This window comes from Ranitomeya variabilis, chromosome 2, assembly GCF_051348905.1.
Source record: "Ranitomeya variabilis isolate aRanVar5 chromosome 2, aRanVar5.hap1, whole genome shotgun sequence".
In the NCBI taxonomy this organism is placed as follows: domain Eukaryota; kingdom Metazoa; phylum Chordata; class Amphibia; order Anura; family Dendrobatidae; genus Ranitomeya; species Ranitomeya variabilis.
This window is the reverse complement of record NC_135233.1, coordinates 749,255,403-749,276,660: the sequence shown is the minus strand read 5'-3', so window position 1 is coordinate 749,276,660 and position 21,258 is coordinate 749,255,403. Positions and strand designations below refer to the sequence as shown.

Here is a 21,258-nt window from a genome sequence, read left to right as displayed (position 1 = left end):
AATGGTGACCGCAGGAAGAAGCTGCCGGCACCCGGAGGGACGTGCAGAGACCGTGCCGGGAGCAGGTGAGTATAATGGGGAGGGGGAGCACTGCGCGATATTCACCTCTCCTCGTTCCAGCGCCGCTCCATCTTCCACGTCCTCTGCTGTGACGCTCAGGTCAGAGGGAGCGATGACATGGTTAGTTCACGCCCTTTGCCTGAACGTTAGTGCAGAGGACGCAGAAGACACAGCAGCGCCGGAACGAGGATCGGTGAGTATTGCAAGTGCCAGGGGCCTGAGTGACGGAAAGTTGAGTTTGTTATTTTTTTTAATCGCAGCAACAGCATATGGGGCAAATATCTCTATGGAGCATCTTATGGGGCCATATTCAACGTTTGTGCAGCATTATATGGGGTAAATATCTTTATGGAGCATCTTATGGGGCCATATTCAACGTTTGTGCAGCACTATATGGGGCAAATATCTCTATGGAGCATCTTATGGGGCCATAATCTACATTTGTGCAGCATTATATGGGGGCAAATATCTTTATGGAGAATCTTATGGGGCCATAATCAACCTTTGTGCAGCATTATATTGGGCAAATATCTCTATGGAGCATCTTATGGGGCCCTTATTAACCTTTATGCAGTACTGTATGGGGCAAATGTGTCTATGGAGCATCTTATGGGGCCATTATTAACCTTTGTGCAGCATTATATTGGGCAAATATCTCTATGGAGCATCTTATGGGGCCCTTATTAACCTTTATGCAGTACTGTATGGGGCAAATGTGTCTATGGAGCATCTTATGGGGCCATTATTAACCTTTGTGCAGCATTATATGGGGCATATTTTAATATGGAGCATCTTATGGGGACCATCATAAACTGGATGGAGCATTATATGGGGCGTATTTTGTATGGAGCATCTTATGGGGCCGATCATAAATTTTATGGAACATTATATGGGCTGTATTTTGTATGGAGCATCTCATGGGGCCATCATGAACTGTATGGAGCATTATATGGGGCTCCTGATTCAATATGGACATTCAAAAACACTTAACCTACTGATATCTCAATTAATTTTACTTTTTATGGTATCTATTTTTATTTTTGAAATTTACCGGTAGCTGCTGCATTTTCCACCCTAGGTTTATACTTGAGTCATTAAGTTTTCCCAATTTTTTGTGGCAAACTTAGGGGGGTCGGCTTATACTCGGGTCAGCTTATACTCGAGTATATACGGTAACTATTTTCATCTTCAGCTTTCATGTATTACAATACACTAAAAGCTGCTTGATCCAGTTAGTCCCAATGCTGACAACTGGCGCTGTCTAGTCATTCTCAGCCGCTTTTTCTCCTTTTCTGAGTGATCATCTAAGCTCAAATCTGATTTTATTATATTTGAGCTTAGATAAGCATTCAGATGGGGAGGACGAGAGGCTGGAGACTGACCTGACCTGATCTCGTAAGTTGTCAAGCTTGAGACTGAATGGATTCAACCAGCCTAAAGTGTGTTGAACTACACGCACTCTCCTGAGCACAAATAGTTAAACATTTTTAATGCACTCAACATACAAAGCGGTACATGGGCTTTACAAAGAATATTCTTCCTTAAATTCCAGTTAGAAACCAAAAGGGGTGGATGGAACAGAAGTCATTTGAATATTGTTATATTACTGATTTCAATGGAGGGTACATTCTGTAAGCTCCTGTATCTCTCCCTCGTGGTGTCTGCATGCAGCTATATTTTTATTATTTAAAGGGGTAATCCCATTGCCAAGATCCTTTCCCAATATGTAGTAGGTGTAATAATAATATTATTTTCTAATTCGCTGTCTTTTTCTTCATGTGCAGGAAATTAGGTATCCATGGTTATGACCACTAGCAACTAGCTAACTAACTGTCACTATATCAGTGGTCGTAACCATGGATACCTAAGGTCCTGCAATGCCTGCACATGAGAAAAGAGACATAGTGAATCAGAAACACTATACTACAATTGTAATTGGAGATACCCCTTTATATCCATAGCACTATGAAAGATATATGACTTTTAGTATAAAAATACAGCTCCGACTTATCTAGGTAATAAATACAGAATTTTTCAGTTATATAAAATAAGTAAAAAAAATATTCATTATACCAAGACATTGACTTTAAACCTAATCTGCCATGACAAAATTAAATATATTATTGGCATTAACTAAAATATATTAATAAAAATAAATAATTTTCTCTCCTGCCACAATCCCCTGCAGTAGCTCACATACTTTTACATTTTAAGGTCTAGTAAAATAGTAGGTAACAACTCCTAATCTTCTTTAATAAATACTAAAAATATTCTGTACCTTATTTGATTCTTTGTACTACTTCAGTTATTCTCTAAGGAGTAGGTTTGATGTTTCAGAACATAAACTACACTGTGTTCCAAATTATTATGCACATAGAGTTTAGGAGTGATAAGGTTAGAATTTTTTTGTTTGTCATTTAAACTCATTGATGGTGATGTGTGTCAGGGCTCTTTATATCGCTGAAAGCAATTGCAGATACCTGTGCAAATTAGTTTGGCAGGGGTGTCCAAATAAAGACAAGACTACTTAAGAAGGCTGTTCCACATTATTAAGCAGCCTACATTTTTGGCCAAAATGGGAAAGAAAAAGGATGTGTCGGCTGCTGAGAAGCAACAAATTGTGGAGTATTTAGGTCAAGGTATGACTACAATCAACATTGCCAAGACACTTCATCGTGATCATCACACAATCAAGAAGTATGTAGCTGATTCCCGGCACACACGTGTGCGTGCTGATAAGGAAAAATTGAGGACCCTTTCCAACAGGCAATTGCATAAGGTTAAAAGAGCAGCTGCAGAAATGCCTTGTCATAGCAGCAGACAAGTTTTTGAAGCTGCTGGTGCCTCCAACGTCCCCAGAACAACAAGATGCAGGGTCCTTCAGAGGTTTGCAGCTGTGCATAAGCCATCCTGTCGACCACCTCTATCCACTGCACACAAGCAGAAACAGCTCCAGTGGGCCAAACGATACATGAAAACTGACTTCCAAACTGTTTTGTTCACCGATGAGTGCCGTGCAACGCTCGATGGTCCAGATGGATGGAGTGGAGGATGGCTGGTTGATGGACACCCCATGAAAACACGGCCAAGGTGCCAACAAGGAGGAGGTGGAGTAATGTTTTGGGCTGGAATCATGGGGAGAGAGATTGTCAGCCCCTTTATGATCCCTGAAGTGGTAAAGATGAACTCCATAATCTATGTGGAGTTTCTAAAACAACACTTCCTGCCATGGTTCAAGAGGAAGAACTGTGCTTTCCGCAGCAAGATCATTTTCATGCATAATAATGCACCGTCTCATGCTGCAAAAAAGACATCTGCATCTCTGGCTGCTATGGGCATAAAAGAGGACAAACTTATGGTGTGGCCACCATCTTCCCCTGACCTCAACCCCATTGAGAACCTCTGTAGCATCATCAAAAGGAGTGTCTATGATGGCGGGAGGCAGTTCACATCTAAGCAACAGCTCTGGGAGGGTATTCTGTCCACATGCAAAACAATTGAAGCAAAAACCATCCAAAAACTGACAAATTCAATGGACGAGAGTGTTCAGAAGCTTCTTTCAAACAAGGGGTCCTATGTGCAAATGTAACATCACCTAGAATAAAGTTTTCACTTGAAAACTGTTTGATTTCATTTTATAATAAGTTGATAATGCTTATAACTTCACAATTGACCATTTTTTTGTTCAAAATAAAATAAAAAAGGTTGAAAACTCTGCTGTGCATAATATTTTGGAACATGCATTTTGAGTGTTTATTTTTTTTTTAAATATACTGTTTTCATAGGCAGTTTGTTCCAAGACATTGCAATTAGACTAGAATAGTAGATGACTGGAAAATAACAATGACTGAAATTCAGATAGGCAATTTAGAGAAAATATGAGGAAATATTATTTGCATAATAATTTGGAACACAGTGTATATAGTTTGCAAGGATGCCAGTTCCAGAGACATATAATTATACGTGGCAAAATGTGACCTGGGATATCCCCTCCAAAATACTGGCCTGCCGCTGGCATCTGCTCCTCCGGTTTATTTATTTTACTCACTTTTGTAGCACCTACATATTCCGCAGCGCTTTACAGACAATATTGTCACTGTTCCCATTGGGACTCACAATTTAATTCCCCATCAGTATATCTTTGGAATGTGGGCGTAAACCGGAGTGACCGGAGGAAACCCACACAAACAAAGGGAGAACACACAAACTCCTTGCAGATGTTGTCCTTGGTGGGATTTGAACCCAGGAGTCCGGCGCTGCAAAGCTGCACTGCTATCCACCTACTGTATAGACATATACAATGTTGATGTAAAAGCTGATTAATACATTTATATTGACTAACTTATCTATATTGTATACTTATAGTTTCACAGTAAGGTCCTGATTCATCAAGACTAGTGATTTTCTTCAGTGTGAACCTTGCCACAAATCTTAATACAGTTAGGGACTGTAGTGGCGTGAAAATGTCACAAAATTCACAACATTTTAGCCAAAATTTTGCAACTTTTCAAAAGTTTTTACACCAAACTTCTGACATGTAAGCTTTGACGAATCAAACCCTAAATGTAAAATTACTGCCATGACACAAAGGTTACCTACCTGCCCAATCCCCAACCAATCTGCCAGATCTCTGGCGTTTGCAAGAGCAGTTGATAAACCAACAACTCGCACTGTCTTCTCAGTATGTGAAGAAATAAAGTTAGTCCGAGACACAATGACTTCCAGTACGGGTCCTCTCTCATCGCCTAAAAATAATAAAACGCAGCAGTCTATGACTAGGGACAACGGAAATGGTAAAGTTGTTGATACATTGTTTTCAGCACTACTCACCAAGCAAATGGATTTCATCGATGATTAAAATGGAAACCTTCTGCACGTAACTTCTGTTCTGCCAACTCCTACTTACACCGTCCCACTTTTCTGGGGTAGTGACGATCAGGTCGGCTTCCGCTATGGCTCGCATATCAGGAGTGACATCTCCAGTCAGCTCTACAACTCTGGTAATGGGAAAATATGTCTCCTTAGTTCAATAATGATCAAATACTCTCTGGAGTCATTATTCATCGACACACACACCTTCCAAGAACGGCATCACTATTGAATCCCACATCAGTTCTCTTCATCGGTTTACAATAAATCCCACAACTGATCAGTGTGTGCTTATGGCTCCACTGTAATGAATGTTGTGAGGGACGTGTGCTAATATGCCTCATATGAACTGTAACAGCAGTACAAGCATGAACAGAATTAAAAAAATCATAGCTATTACTATTATTAATGTTCATTTATTTTTCCAGTTCCACTCTGAATATCATGAAAAGAAGATAAATAGTTACATAGACCCCTATAGAGTATTCTGAAGACATACAGTCGTTAGGTTTAACAGACATTTACAATGTCAGTCAGTATACAGTGGCTTGCAAAAGTATTCATCCCCCTTGGCATATTTTGTGCTTTGCTACATCACAACCTGGAATTTCACTTGTTTTTTTTGAGGGTTTGCATCAGGTCATGTAAAGAACATGCCTAAAACTGTGAACATTTTGTTTTTCTTTTTATTGTGAAGCAACAACAAATAGGACAAAATAATTGAAAATTTCATTGTACATAACTATTCACCCCACTAAAGTCAGTACTTTGTAGAGCCTCCTTTTGAGGCAATTACAGCTGCAATTCACTTTGGATAAGTCTCTATGAGCTTTCCACATTTTGCCATTAGGATTTTTGCCCGTTCCTCAAGGCAAAACTGCTTCAGCTCCTTCAAGTTAGTTGTACCTCTGGTGAACAGCAACCTTCAAGTATGACCACAGATTCTCAATTGGATTAAGGCCTGGGCATTGACTAGGCCACTCCAAAATATTTACACGTTTTCCCTTCAACCCCTTGACTGTTGCTTTAGCAGTATGCTTTGGGTCATTCTCTTGTTAGAAGGTGGATTTCGGTTGCAGTCTCAAATCATTGACCGACTGAAACAGGTTTTGCTCAAGAATATCCCTGTATTTCACACCATCCTTCTTCCCCTCAAGCCCATTTTCACTGTCTCTGCAGCTGAAAAACATCCCTAGAGCAGGATGCTGCCACCACCACCTTTCTCTGTGGGGATGGTGTTTTTGGGGTGATGAGCTGGGTTGGTTTGATGTCAGACACAGTGTTTACCTTGGTGGCCAAAAAGTTAAAATTTGGTCTCATCTGACCACAGCACCTTCCTTCAAACTTTGTGGAGTCTCCCACATGTCTTTTGACAAACTCAAGATGATCTTTACAATTTGTGTGTAAGTAAAGGCTTTTTTTCTGGCCCCTCTTCCATAAAGGTCACCCCTACAGAGTGTACGACTTATTGTGGTTAAATGGACAGATACTCCAGTCTCTGCTTGGGAACTTTGCAGCTCCTTCAGGGTTACCATTGGTTTCTTTGCTGCCTTTCCGATTAATTCACTCTGTGCACCGGCTGAGAGTTTTGTGGGCGGCCCTCTCTTGGCAGGTCTGTTGTGGTGTCATGTTCTTTCCATTTGATAATAATGGATTTGATGGTGCTCGGGGGATCATTAGAGAATGGGATTTTTTTTTTATAACTCAACCCTCACCTGACTTGTGTGGAGATCTCCTTGGTCTTCATGGTGTTGTTTGGTTAGTGGTGCCTCTTGCTTAATGGTGTTGCAGTGTGTGTGACCTTTCAGAAAAGGTGTGCATATACTGGCATACCATGAGACACTTAGGGTACCGTCACACATTGAAATTTTCATCGCTGCGACGGCACGATTCGTGACGTCGCAGCGTCGTATAGTCATCGCTCCAGCGTCGTAGACTGCGGTCACACGTTGCAATCACGGCGCTGGAGCGATGCCGAAGTCCCCGGGTAACCAGGGTAAACATCGGGTAACTAAGCGCAGGTCCGCGCTTAGTAACCCGATGTTTACCCTGGTTACAAGCGTAAACGTAAAAAAACAAACCGTACATGCTCACCCGTCGGTGTCCTTCAGGTCCCTTGCCGTCTGCTTCCTGCTCTGAGTGCAGCCGTACAGTGAGAGCAGAGCGCAGCCTCTCACTTTCCGGCCGGCACTCAGAGCAGGAAGCAGACGGCAAGGGACCTGAAGGACACCGACGGGTGAGCATGTACGGTTTGTTTTTTTACGTTTACGCTTGTAACCAGGGTAAACATCGGGTTACTAAGCGCGGACCTGCGCTTAGTTACCCGATGTTTACCCTGGTTACAAGCGAAGACATCGCTGGATCGCTGTCACACACAACGATCCAGCGATGTCAGCGGGTGATCAAGCGACGAAAGAAAGTTCCAAACGATCTGCTACGACGTACGATTCTCAGCAGGGTGTCTGATCGCAGTAGCGTGTCAGACACAGCGATATCGTAACGATATCGCTAGAACGTCACGAATCGTAACGTCGTAGCGATGGAAATTTCAATGTGTGACGGTACCCTTAGGTTGCACACAGGTGAACTTCCTTGCAGTAAGGATGTGACTTATGAAGGCAATTACTTGCACTATAAATTTTTAGGGGCTTCATTGCAAAAGGGGGAATACATACGCACATGCTAATTTTTGGCTATTTGATCCCATAAATGTAATTTATGCCTATATTTTTCTCACTACACCAACTTAGACTATTTAGTGCTGATGCATCAAACACAAATCGGATTACAAAAATATTTAAACACAAGTTCTAATGTAACGAAATAGGTACAAAAACGTGTGTGTGTGTGTGTGCTATATCAGCCTTGACACATCACTTTCCACCTATACAATTCTATACCTAAAATAATAAGAGAAGGAGACACCGGAGCAACTAGGTATATAAAAAATTATTATCTTTATTAATGATAGTATCAAATATATAAACCAAAAAGTGACACCAAAGTATTAGATAAAATACCAATTACAGGATACAGACAGAGATGCCCAAAGGGGCCATCATTGCACATGCCCACATAGATAAATACAGAGATCAATAAGTAAAGTGTCAGTGCACTGAATTTCATTACCATGGTAAGATCGCCATTATAAGCAGATCTTTAGTTTGTAGTAGCAGAAGAAAAACATCAAGAGGCAAAGCTTACCAAGGGCAGAGCTAGGGGACCCTGGGCCGGGTGTAGGCAGACCCCGACGCGCGTTTCGCGTGGCAGAAGCACCGCTTTATCAAGGAGATTCCCCTTTATATATTTGGTACTATCATTAATAAAGATAATCATTTTTTATATACCTAGTTCCTCCGGTGTCTCCTTCATTAGAATATACAGCATTATCTACTAAAGAAGGGCAAAATGTAGAATGATCTGGGGACAATAGAAACTGTACCAAATAGACATGTAAAAGAATAGCTGTTGTCAGAGCATACACCTTGAGCTAGCATCTAAATTATAATTATATGATATGGTGCACATACTCACACTGTGTATGGATACTTAAAGGGGGTGTCCACTTTTAATAAAGTAGTCCACGAAGTGTGTAAAGCTCAAAAAATAACAAACTCATCAAGTACAGGTGCTCATACTGCCCAAACTACCTTGCTTCCTGCGTTGTGACTAAAGTGGTAATGTCATGTCAGTAGCACATGTCACGGCTTCAGCTACTCATTGAGCTCAGTGCTGAGGCGGAGGTTGATGTCACATGACACTGAGCTCAGTGGCTGGCTAGATAGAGCGGTGACGTCACTATTCTACCCAGTCACTTAGCTCAGTGGTGGGTGCCGTAAATTCTTGCTGGTTGGTAGGTGATCAAATACTCATTTTGTGCAATAAAATGTTATTTAATTATGTAAAAATCATACAATGTGATTTTATGCTTTTTTATTTTTACATCCTGTATCTCACAGTTGAAGTGTACATACGATAAAAATTACAGACCTCTGGAGCATATGACCGCGCGATCCTAAATGCAACTGTTGAAAACGTTGACTCGTTTTGGGCTCCCTTGGACCACTTTTGGGCACAGGATCTGGATTAGATCAATATCTGAACTTGACCCTTCCCCCCATGGTATCTGCTCACTCCCTTCCCTTTCCTATGGTGTGCGCCTTGTCTTTTTGTATGTTCATATTATTGTTAACTGGCTATAGGTCTTTCCAATAAGTGGGTTGGAGAGATTTTGTTAATCTTCCCATCCCTTTTGTAATGTATTGTAAAAGTTGTTTTTGACCTTTCTATAACAACTCAACAGTTGATAAATCTTTAATAAAAATTTACAGTAAAAAAAAAAAAAATTACAGACCTCTCCATTCTTTGTATTTGGGAAAACTTACAAAATTGGCTGTGTACCAAATACTTATTTTCCCCACTCTATGTATTGTATAGTATCATTATATTCTATTAATATACAATTGATATATTCAAAGCTTGTGGGATTGAGTGAGATAGAGAAATACCCCGTTAAGTATACATTTAGGAGGGGCCGGGGAGTCACAGACAGGGAGGAAGAGACCCCGTGTACAGTCTCTACGCACCAAAATCTAATGAATCTGATGAAGGAGCATTGCGCTCCGAAACGCGCGTCGGGGTTGGACCCATTCTTTCTGTGCCAGTTAGGTATGCATTTATGTTATTTGCTGTACATTTTTTACATCATGGCTAGGGCACTTGCCTAACACTTTATGTATCCTACAGTACATGTAGCCTTAATCTCTGGCATGGCAGGTTTGTTTGGGCGGTCCGGTCCTTCTTATGGGCCATTGTAACACTCAACATATATGTTCCCCTGTGAGTATTTTTTATACCTGCTCATCTAGTTTTTATTGTTATCTAATAAAATTTGTATTTTTTATGGGACTATATGGCTGCTTGTTCGTTTCTTTTTGGTATCTACATTGTCTGCAGTTGGTCCAGCTACTAGTCCGCTATGCATGTGTTTTACTGTATAGTTATGATACGACATAATGTATAAACATTTGAACATGCTTATCTCAATATTATTTTGCACCAAAATCTAATTAGCAGAAAACTTTAAATGGTGATTAAAGAAGCACAAAGCGCATTTCTGTATCAATTCCATCTGTACTACAGCACCATGTCAGCTTTGTCTTTACATTACAAAACTGTGCTGGCAGGTTCTCTTTAGTATGGTGCCCATAAATAAAGCTGCCCCACTGGGTTTCATTGTGCATTGGATACACAGTACAAAAGCTTGTCAGTAACCCCCAGCCGTCACTCATCACTTATCTTATGGATAGGCGATAAAAAGTTATGGCAGGAAAACGACTAAAATGATCTAATACTTACTTTTTGCCAAGTTTTTCTTCAATCCGCACTTTCCAGTCCTCCATTCTTTCACGGACTAGGGCCTTCAGTGGCGCTATATAGACTGCCTATGAATGCAAAACTTACATTACATATCCTATGAATTAAATACAATATTACAGACCACACAACCTACTGATACATGGTAGCAACATGGAGGAACAGACCGCACTGGTAACGAAATGCGACAGAATTCTGGTCTACATGCCATGTGCCTCAATTATAAAGGGTTTTAGGCACTTTTTGCACCGTAAAAGGAATCTGTCACCAGTTTTTTTGCTATAGAATCTGTGAATAGGGACAGAGACCACAATTCCATCGATGTGTCACTTGCTAATCTATATGTTGTCATTTTGACACAATCACTGTTTTCCCTGCAGCAGATCTAGCAGTGCCCAGAATGCTGAGACAGAGGTCCCCTCCCCCAGCACTGATTGGCAGCATTTTGTCCTGGTGGAGTAGTGATAAACTCCTGCTAATAAAACACTGATATTAATGAAACAGCAACACATCGCAGTGAGTGATACATTGCTGGAATCAGGGTATCAGCCCTGACATCATGGTGCTCTCAGATTACATTGTAAAACCTGCTGACAGATCTCCTTTAATAGACATTAAAAAAAAGTGTCTAGAAAAGACAATATTACTAAAGGTGTTTGTAAAATATGCACAATTTATTTAAGATGTGATCTGTTTTTTTGGCTTACAAACTAATTTAGAAGTAAAACAGACCCAAATGGAGTGTAAAGTGCACCAGAATCACCGTGCAGCATGGGCCCGTGTGATAAATGTGGGCCATTTGAAGACAGTGCTAATTATCACACAGGATTAGTAAATCTGCCCCACACAATCCTATTTGACATTGAACCTCAGCTCATTTCTGACCTTGGATGTTGGATACTTGTTGAAGACTCTGAAGATGGCCAACTCTGCAGCGACGGTTTTCCCAGAACCTGTCGGAGCCCCGAGCAGAACGTTTGTGTCCGTGTGGTAAAGAGTGTGAAAGATCTGTGTCTGAACGGGGTTGAAATGGGTAAACTTGTAAAGCATTTCATATTCTCTATGTCCCAAGGCGGAGACTGGCAAGGGCTGCAAATCCAGCAATTCTGAAACGGAAGAATCGGTAATGAGGGGATCGGTTCTCTTTCCATAAGGTGCAACAAATGTGTACGTGTCTGATACCCAAGAGGGTAGTGTTATCTGCTCCATATCAATGAGCTCTCTGAATGCTGACCTCTGTATACCCCCAACCCATACCAATGATTGGCAGCTTTCTGTATACCCTGTGCATAGGCAGAAAGATGGCGAATGGTGGTGGGAGCAGTGTTGACCCCTTCACGACCTTTGACGTACATTTGCCTCAGAGGTTGTTTCCCTGCCTCTGATGTGTGCATGCAAGCCGAGCCCACATCTTTCCCCGCAAATGATAACTGATTTCCCCGTGGCTGTTAACCAGTTAAATCCCGCTGTCAATCGCTGACTGTGGGATGTAGCACGCCCCGGCTGGAAGCACGCTATTCACCCTGCCCATCTGCGCCCCTGTCACGTGATCTCGTGACGCGGATGGGTTGTCATGACAGTTGGGGGTTTGCCGATGATCCCTGTGCCTGTCATTACGATGCTCCTGATGAACCGCTATGTATAGCACAGGCGATCAGACAGTGCAACTCCAAAGGAAATATTAACTTCAGTGAAAAGTAAAAAATATGAAAAAAAATCACAAAAGTTCAAATCACCCCCCTTTTGTCTCATTAAATAAAGCAATTAAGAAAAACTAAATACACAAATTATATGGCTGCGTTTGTAAAAATCCAATCTATAAAAATACAAAATAAATTAATCTGATCCGTAAATAGAGTAACGAGAAAAAAAACAAAAAGCCAGACTTATGTTTTTTTGGCAGCAGCAACATTGCAATAAAATGCAATAACATCTTATCTACCCCATAATGGTATCAATAAAATGGTCAGCTCGTGGCGCAAAAAATAAGCCCTCACACAGTCCCATATCCAAAAAAGGAAAACGCTGCAGGTCTCGGAAAATGGTGACATAAGCACATTCTTTTTCTTACAAATTTCAGTTTTTTTTTCCACCACTTAAACAAAAAAAACTATACATGTGTGGTTTCTGCATACTCGTAATGACCTGGAGAATCATAGCCAGGTCAGTTTTACTGTATAGTGAACATGCTAATTAAAAAAAAAATAATAATAATTGCGGAATTGCAATTTCAAAGCTCTTTGAATTTTTTTCTGACTTTCCAGTACATCACATGATATAATGAATGGTGTCATTCAAAAGTACAACTTGTCCCACAAAAACCAAGTCCTAATACAGCTTTGGACACGGAAAAATAAAAAAGTATGGCTTTTGGAATAAGGGCAGGAAAAAACAAAAGCGCAAAAATTGAAAGTTGCAAGGTCATGCAGGGGTTAAACAGAGCTCATGAATATGGAGGACTACATAGCAGCACGTTTACAAGTCGTCTGGTGATAATCTCCTGCTTATCAAAGATTTTATAAAAAACGACATTAAGCAGCACAATAAGTGACTGACCGCTGGCATCAGGGAATCTGCCCCTACATTATGCCGCTCTTAGATTACGTGGCAAACACCTAGTGGCAAATTGCATTTGTGAGCACCAGCACACTCCCGTGCTTCAAGTCTAAATACATATATACAAATACATGGATCTAGTATTTATTTGATTGAAACAAAAACTAAAACGAAAACATTGGAATAATTCATAGATCCCCCGCATTGGGCCTCTCTCAGTTTCGACAAGAATCTTTAAAATTGTGAAACAATGGCAAAACGAATGCTTTTTATGATCTGTGAGCCAACTGGAATCCGAAACGTTCAACCAGTCACAATAATTAAATGGTGAAAAGACTAATGTATAGCGTGCATACGACGCTGAGCAATCCTGTACAAGGCATTCCTACCTGTGTGTGGAGGATGCCTCTCTGGCAATATAAGATGCTGGAAATTTATTATGCACACAGCCTCAGCTCCCAGCCAGCGGTCAGAAACGGCTCGGATATAATACTGGGAAGGTAAAGGTTCAAAGATGGGGATCGTAAAGACCAGGAATTGCTGTTCTTTGGTGACGACCTGTTGGAAGGAAAATAATCGTAAGAAGCACAATCGATCATCCCCAACTATGAAAAGGGATTGTGAGCTCTTCGGAGACGTCTGTTCCAGTAAGTAATTCTGGGGCTTCTTATTTCAAATTCTGCTGCACTGTTCATGTTATTTATCTGGGCGATACAAGGAGGCATCTTTTTAAGAACTCTATGGTGCTGTTCCTCTAATATTTCTCTTGGAAGTGCACCAATACATTAACAACAGTAATCATTATCAATGTGTCCCTAGTAACACATTCTCAACAGTGTCAGACCCAGCCTCTCGGGGAGTAGACCGGTAATGCCCAGTTGTCAATATAGTCATGTGTTTCCAGGAGGAACACTGGAGCACCGGCATAACACAGAGGTTCAAGGAAACCTTCTCTACAATTAACGTTGCCTTTCATCGCTGATGATAGACATGTCAGGAAAGGTGACAAGTGTTCTTTAAACCCTTTACCCCCAAGGGTGGTTTGCACGTTAATGACCGGGCCAATTTTTACATTTCTGACCACTGTCCCTTTATGAGGTTATAACTCTGGAATGCTTCAACGGATCCTGCTGATTCTGACACTGTGTTCTCATAACACATTGTACTTCATGATAGTGGTAACATTTATTTGATATTACCTGCAGTTATTTGTGAAAAAAACGGAAATTTGGCGAAAATTTTGAAAATTTCACAATTTTCCAAATTTGAATTTTTATGCCCTTAAATCACAGAGATATGTCACACAAAATACTTAATAAATAACATTTCCCACATGTCTACTTTACATCAGCACAATTTTGGAACCAAAATTAAAAAAAATGAACGTTTAACTTTTTTTCACAAAAAATTTAATTTAGCTCCAATTTGTTTTATTTTACCAAGGGTAACAGGAGAAATTGGACCCCAAAAGTTGTTGTACAATTTGTCCTGAGTACGCCGATACCCCATATGTGGGGGTAAACCACTGTTTGGGCGCATGGCAGAGCTCGGAAGCAAAACTGACTGGAATTGAGATGGGACACCATGTTGCGTTTGGAGATCCCCTGATGTGCCTAAACAGTGGAAACCCCCAATTCTAACTGAAACCCTAACCCAAACACACCTCTAACCCTAATCCCAACCACACCCCTAACCCCAACCACACCCCTTTCCCAATACACCCCTAACCCTAATCTCAACCCTAACCACACCCCTAACCCTAATCCCAACCATAACCCTAACCACACCCCTAACCCTGACACACCCCTAACCCTAATCCCAACCGTAAATGTAATCCACACCCTAACCCTAACCCTAGCCCCAACTCTAACCATAGCCCTAACCCTAGACCTAACCCTAAACCTAACCCTAGCCCTAACCCTAATGGGAAAATGGAAATAAATACATTTTTAAAATTTTTTAATTTTTCCCTAACTAAGGGGGTGATGAAGGGGGGTTTGATTTACTATTTATAGCGGGTTTTCTAGCAGATTTTTATGATTGGCAGCCGTCACACACTAAAAGTGTCTTTTTATTGCAAAAAATATTTTTTGCGTTACCACATTTTGAGAGCTATAATTTTTCCATATTTTGGTCCACAGTGTCATGTGAGGTCTTGTTTTTTGCGGGACGAGTTGATGTTTTTATTGGTAACATTTTCGGGCATGTGACATTTTTTTATCCGATTTTTGTGAGGCAGAATGACCAAAAACCTGCTATTCATGAATTTCTTTTGGGAGAGGCGTTTATACCGTTCCACGTTTGGTAAAATTGATAAAGCAGTTTTATTCTTCGGGTAAGTACGATTACAGCGATACCTCATTTATATCATTTTTTTATGTTTTGCCGCTTTTATACGATAAAAACTATTTTATAGAAAAAATAATTATTTTTGCATCGCTTTATTCTGAGGACTATAACTTTTTTATTTTTTCACTGATGATGCTGTACGGCAGCTCATTTTTTGCGGGACAAGATGTCGTTTTCAGCGGTACTATGGTTATTTATATCCGTCTTTTTGATCGTGTGTTATTCCACTTTTTGTTTGGCGGTATGATAATAAAGCGTTGTTTTTTGCTTCGTTTTTTTTTTTACGGTGTTCACTGAAGGGGTTAACTAGTGGGGCAGTTTTATAGGTCGGGTCGTTACGGACGCAGCGATACTAAATATGTGTACTTTTATTGTTTTTTTTCTTTAATTTAGATAAAGAAATGTATTTATGGGAACAATATAAATATATTTTCTTTATTTAGGAATTTTTTTTTACACATCTGAATATTTTTTTTTTAACACTAAACATTGTCCCGGGGGGGCGGGCTGGGCATCATGTTATAGTGGAAGATCGCTGACCTGACACTTTGCTGAGCACTATGTCTGATCAGCGATCTGACGTGCACTCCTGGAGGTTTCCCGGCGCCTGCTCTGAGTTGGCCCTGGTAAACCACCTCCCTGCAGGACCCGGATGCAGCCCCGCGGCCATTTTGGATTTGGGACCTGCAGGGAGGAAACGCTCGGTACAACGCGAGCACATCGCGTTGTACCGAGGGTCTCAGGGAAGCCCGCAGGGAGCCCCCTCACTGCGCGATGCTTCCCTATGCCCTCGGAACACTGCGATCATGCTTGATTGCAGTGTTTCGGGGGTTATTGTGCCAGGAGCGGTCCGTGACCACTCTTGGCACATAGTGCCGGATGTCAGCTGCGATAGTCAGCTGACACCCGGCCGCAATTGGCCGCGCTCCCCCCGTGAGCGCGGCCGATCGCTATGACGTACTATCCCGTCGGTGGGAATACGGGCCCACCCCACCTAGACGGGACAGTATGTCACATGTCAGAAAGGGGTTAAAAATAAATTATCTTAAAAAAAAACCCATGGATAAATGCAACAGAAGAGAAATCTAGGGCAATTTGGAAGTGGATTATTGGAATAATTTAGCAAACTATACGACTTTTGGGAAGGTTGCCACGACTGCTCTGGTTTCTTCTCCATATAATAATCTGACCTAGTTGATGGATCGGATCCTAAGCACGTGGTAAATTGAAAGTTTACTGCTGCCAATATGAGTACGTTTTCCAAACATAATTAATTGCTTGATGGCATTCATCCAAGCTGCAATACTTGGAGGTTTGACATTTTGTTTCCAATTTCTGGTTACTAATTTTTGTGCGAACACAAGGCATTCAAGACACAGCCTCCCCGTTCCATCAGTCCGTTATACCTAGTAAGGTGCAGACACACAAGGAAGACAATAAACCCTGTATAGCCAGAAAACATTTCATCAATACCTCCCAGTGGAACCCAGTGGGAAAGTTTCAATGCTACATCAACAGTATTAGGAAGTTGCTGTACCTGTTTCTTTTGAAGTAGAAAATATTCTGAATGATAAATATGGTCATTAGCGGGATCTTCAACCCAAATCCACCATGGTTCTCCAACAGTTCCATGAACCTACAGACAAAATGAAGAGTTGAAGGTAAAGAGTAAAAAAAGGTGGCCAAAATAATTCCTCGTTTATAGTTCACACACACAGTAACGGGCTAATGATATGTGTTATTAATTTAGTATAACTGCACATTAATGGGTAGACTCATAACGTGAATAACATCACTGGTTTTAGCATACTTTCTAAATGTATCTTTATAATGGTTAGAACAGTATTTTTATGCTGAGCTAAAAAATGCATAGGATACACATTGCGTTAAAAATGACCTGTTGCCACGAGGTCAGAGTGTCCAAATTTTGTTCTTATTTACTGTGGCTGCACCCTTGAGTATGCCTTTTTTAATCTACCAAAGTCAGGGTCTCTTTGTATTTAGTGCTAATTTGAATGGTCTTTACCAAATAGGCGTGGCTTACAGGATTCCTCAGGGGCATGTCTTTAGGCTACCCTGTGAAAACCGCCCACTTATAAAGACCATTAGCAAAATTAGCACTAAACTGGAGCTGTATGGCAGATCAAAGAAAACTCTGGCATACTTAAGGGAGCAGCAGGAATTAAAAAAAAACTGGCCTTTTCTGACCGGTTGACAGATCCTCTTTAAATGATAAAATGCTGCATGCAGTAGCCCCAAGGAGAAGTGCAGAAGATAAATGTATTATGGTATATGGTTGACTTCAATAACTTGCCACATATTAGTCCTTAGAGAAATCTGCGACAGACAGAATTATGTAATTAAAAGTGGGGGGCAGGAGAAATGACAAAGTTCCTTCAACTCCAGTTCAGCAAGGATCCTGGAGATTGTACATAACAATGCGTGAAAAGATGGTAACACACGTTTTGGTGCTTTGGCCATTATAAATCTGTAATACAGCGGAATTTGTAAAAATTTGGGCACCCCTGGTTAGAATTACTGTTATTGTGAACAGTTAAGAAAGTTGAAGATAAAATGATCCCTAAAAGGACTTAAGTTAAAGATTATATACATTTCCTTTGTATTTTAGGCAAAAAAAACAACAACTTTATGTTAACAATTCTACAATTTCTGTTTTACAAGATTTTCTATAACAATAATAGAACATTTCTAACTACCAAAGGTCTTCTTATTATCCACTCTAACAGTGGCCAAACACTTTTAATAAGCTCCTTCCACAAATGGTTAAGTGTGACTGTGTAATCATTGGAAAGAGGGGAATAAACTACGGTCATAAACCTCTGAAACCAGCTAATCTCCTTTGGGAACCCAGGACATTGGGTACAATGAAATCCAACATGTATGAACCTTTTTCAACCCTGACATGCTGAACAAACATTTTTCAATTATGCCATACGCATTAGATGGGTGGTCCCGTAAGTCAGCTAGAACACGTGTCTCCATATAGCCTTATCATTTATGCTTTATTTTATCATGTGTTTTTCCAGTTTTCCTTTTAAGAATCCCATACCTTGTAGACATTTGTTGATCAAACTGTCTCTGCTGAAACTTCTTATGCACATGTACGCTTAGCCAATCATGCATGTCATCTGTTGACTGAACTCTCTTCTGAACCCCTTATAAACATGCACACTTGGCTAAGAATGGATGTATCATCTGTTAATCGAACTTTCTTTCCTGAACCCCCTTATAAACATGCACAATTGGTCAATCATGCATAAGTCATCTGTTGACCAAACTCACTCTCCTGAAACCGATATACACATGCAAACTTGTCCGATCACGCATAAGTGACCTGTTGACTGAACTCTCTCTCCTGAAACCCGTATACACATGCACACTTGGCCGATCATACACAAGTCATCTGTTGACTGAACTCTCTCTCCTGAAACCCATATACACATGCACACTTGGCCGATCATACACAAGTCATCTGTTGACTAAACTCTCTCTCCTGAAACCCATATACACATGCACACTTGGCCGATCATACACAAGTCATCTGTTGACCAACTCTCTCTTCTGAAATCCATATACACATGCACACTTGGCCGATCATACACAAGTAGTGTTGAGCGATACCGTCCGATACTTGAAAGTATCGGTATCGGAAAGTATCGGCCGATACCGGCAAAGTATCGGATCCAATCCGATACCGATACCCGATACCAATACAAGTCAATGGGACTCAAGTATCGGACGGTATTCCTGATGGTTCCCAGGGTCTGAAGGAGAGGAAACTCTCCTTCAGGCCCTGGGATCCATATAAATGTGTAAAAGAAAGAATTAAAATAAAAAATATCGCTATACTCACCTGTCCGACGCAGCCTGGACCTCAGCGAGGGAACCGGCAGCGTTGTTTGTTTAAAATTTGCGCTTTTACTTGGTTACGTGAAGTCCCGGCTTGTGATTGGTCAGGGCGGCCATGTTGCCGGGACGCAGACCAATCACAGCAAGCCGTGACGAAATTACGTCACGGCTTGCTGTGATTGGTCCGCGTCCCGGCAACATGGCCGCCATTAACCAATCACAAGCCGTGACGTCACGGGAGGCTGGACACGCGCGCTTTTTAAAAAGCGCGCGTGTCCAGCCTCCAGTGACGTTCCGGCTTATGATTGGTCACGGCGCCATGTTGCCGGGACGCGGACCAATCACAGCAAGCCGTGACGAAATTACGTCACGGCTTGCTGTGATTGGTCCGCGTCCCGGCAACATGGCCGCCATTAACCAATCACAAGCCGTGACGTCACGGGAGGCTGGACACGCGCGCTTTTTAAAATGGGCGCGTGTCCAGCCTCCCGTGACGTCCCGGCTTGTGATTGGTTGCGCCGCGGTCAACCAATCACAAGCCGGGAGGCTTGTATAATACATCAGCTGAGAGGTGATACATGGGAATGTGAGACACATCCTGCAAATTCGACCAAACTTATTATGCAATAATTGATGTTTTGACAACATTGGCAGTTTCCCCTTGTTTGGTTTAGTTCATCCTCACTCATTTTGTGCGCCGCGGTCAACCAATCACAAGCCGGGAGGCTGGACACGCGCGCATTTTAAAATTTTAAAATGGGCGCGTGTCCAGCCTCCCGTGACGTCCCGGCTTGTGATTGGTTGCGCCGCGGTCAACCAATCACAAGCCGGGAGGCTGGACACGCGCGCATTTTAAAATTTTAAAATGGGCGCGTGTCCAGCCTCCCGTGACGTCCCGGCTTGTGATTGGTTGCGCCGCGGTCAACCAATCACAAGCCGGGAGGCTGGACACGCGCGCATTTTAAAATTTTAAAATGCGCGCGTGTCCAGCCTCCCGGCTTGTGATTGGTTGATCGCGGCGCAACCAATCACAAGCCGGGACGTCACGGGAGGCTGGACACGCGCCCATTTTAAAATGCGCGCGTGTCCAGCCTCCCGTGACGTCACGGCTTGTGATTGGTTGCGTCTCCCATGTGACTGCGACGCAACCAATCACAAAGCCGGGACGTAATTTTAAAATCCTTAAGGACCTGAAATTACGTCACGGCTTGCTGTGATTGGTTGCGTCGCCCATGTGACTGCGACGCAACCAATCACAACGCCGGAACGTAATTTTAAAATCCTGAAGGACCTGAAATTACGTCATGGCTTGCTGTGATTGGTTGCGTCCCGGTCACATGGGCGGCACGCAACCAATCACAAGCCGGGACTCACGTAAAGGAAAGAAAAGCGCGAATTTTAAACAAAGAACGCTGCCGCTTCCCTCGGTAAGGTGCAGGCTGCGTCGGAGAGGTGAGTAAAGCAATATTTTTTATTTTAATTCTCTCTTTTACACATTTTTACATTAATGTTGTTTCGATACCGATACCCGATATCACAAAAATATCGGATCTCGGTATCGGAATTCCGATACAGCAAGTATCGGCCGATACCCGATACTTGCAGTATCGGAATGCTCAACACTATACACAAGTCATCTGTTGACCAACTCTCTCTCCTGAAATCCATATACACATGCACACTTGGCCGATCATACACATGTCATCTGTTGACTGAACTCTCTCTCCTGAAATCCATATACACATGCACACTTGGCCGATCATACACATGTCATCTGTTGACTGAACTCTCTCTCCTGAAATCCATATACACATGCACACTTGGCCGATCACACGTAAGTCATCTGTTGACCAACTCTCTCTCCTGAAACCCATATACACATGCACACTTGGCCGATCATACACATGTCATCTGTTGACCAACTCTCTCTCCTGAAACCCATATACACATGCACACTTGGCCGATCACATATAAGTCATCTGTTGACCAAACTCTCTCGGTCCGATACGCTTTTGATTTTCCTTATACCAATGTCTTACGTACTGATTTTATCAGTATAGTATAAATATGATCTTAATGACTAAACCCAGGATTTCTTAAGTAACGTTACACCTCATTCAGCACACAATAAAAACATCCTCTCTTTTTCTACATTTATCATTATTCCAGAAAACGCAC

The 21,258-nt window shown here is 41.7% G+C and overlaps 1 protein-coding gene across 2 annotated transcripts in view; it reads right to left on the bottom strand.

The window, feature by feature from the left end:
* ASCC3 (activating signal cointegrator 1 complex subunit 3) overlaps nucleotides 1-21,258 on the bottom strand; it is an 824,578-nt gene that overhangs the window by 147,237 nt on the left and 656,083 nt on the right. For both annotated transcript variants that reach the window (XM_077289659.1, XM_077289660.1), the window contains exons 23-28: nucleotides 16,748-16,846; nucleotides 13,251-13,419; nucleotides 11,191-11,411; nucleotides 10,288-10,373; nucleotides 4,891-5,057; nucleotides 4,660-4,805 (exon numbers count right to left, since the gene is read on the bottom strand). In XM_077289659.1, coding sequence (XP_077145774.1) covers nucleotides 4,660-4,805; nucleotides 4,891-5,057; nucleotides 10,288-10,373; nucleotides 11,191-11,411; nucleotides 13,251-13,419; nucleotides 16,748-16,846 — 888 coding nt within the window. The remainder of the gene's footprint in view (nucleotides 1-4,659; nucleotides 4,806-4,890; nucleotides 5,058-10,287; nucleotides 10,374-11,190; nucleotides 11,412-13,250; nucleotides 13,420-16,747; nucleotides 16,847-21,258) is intronic.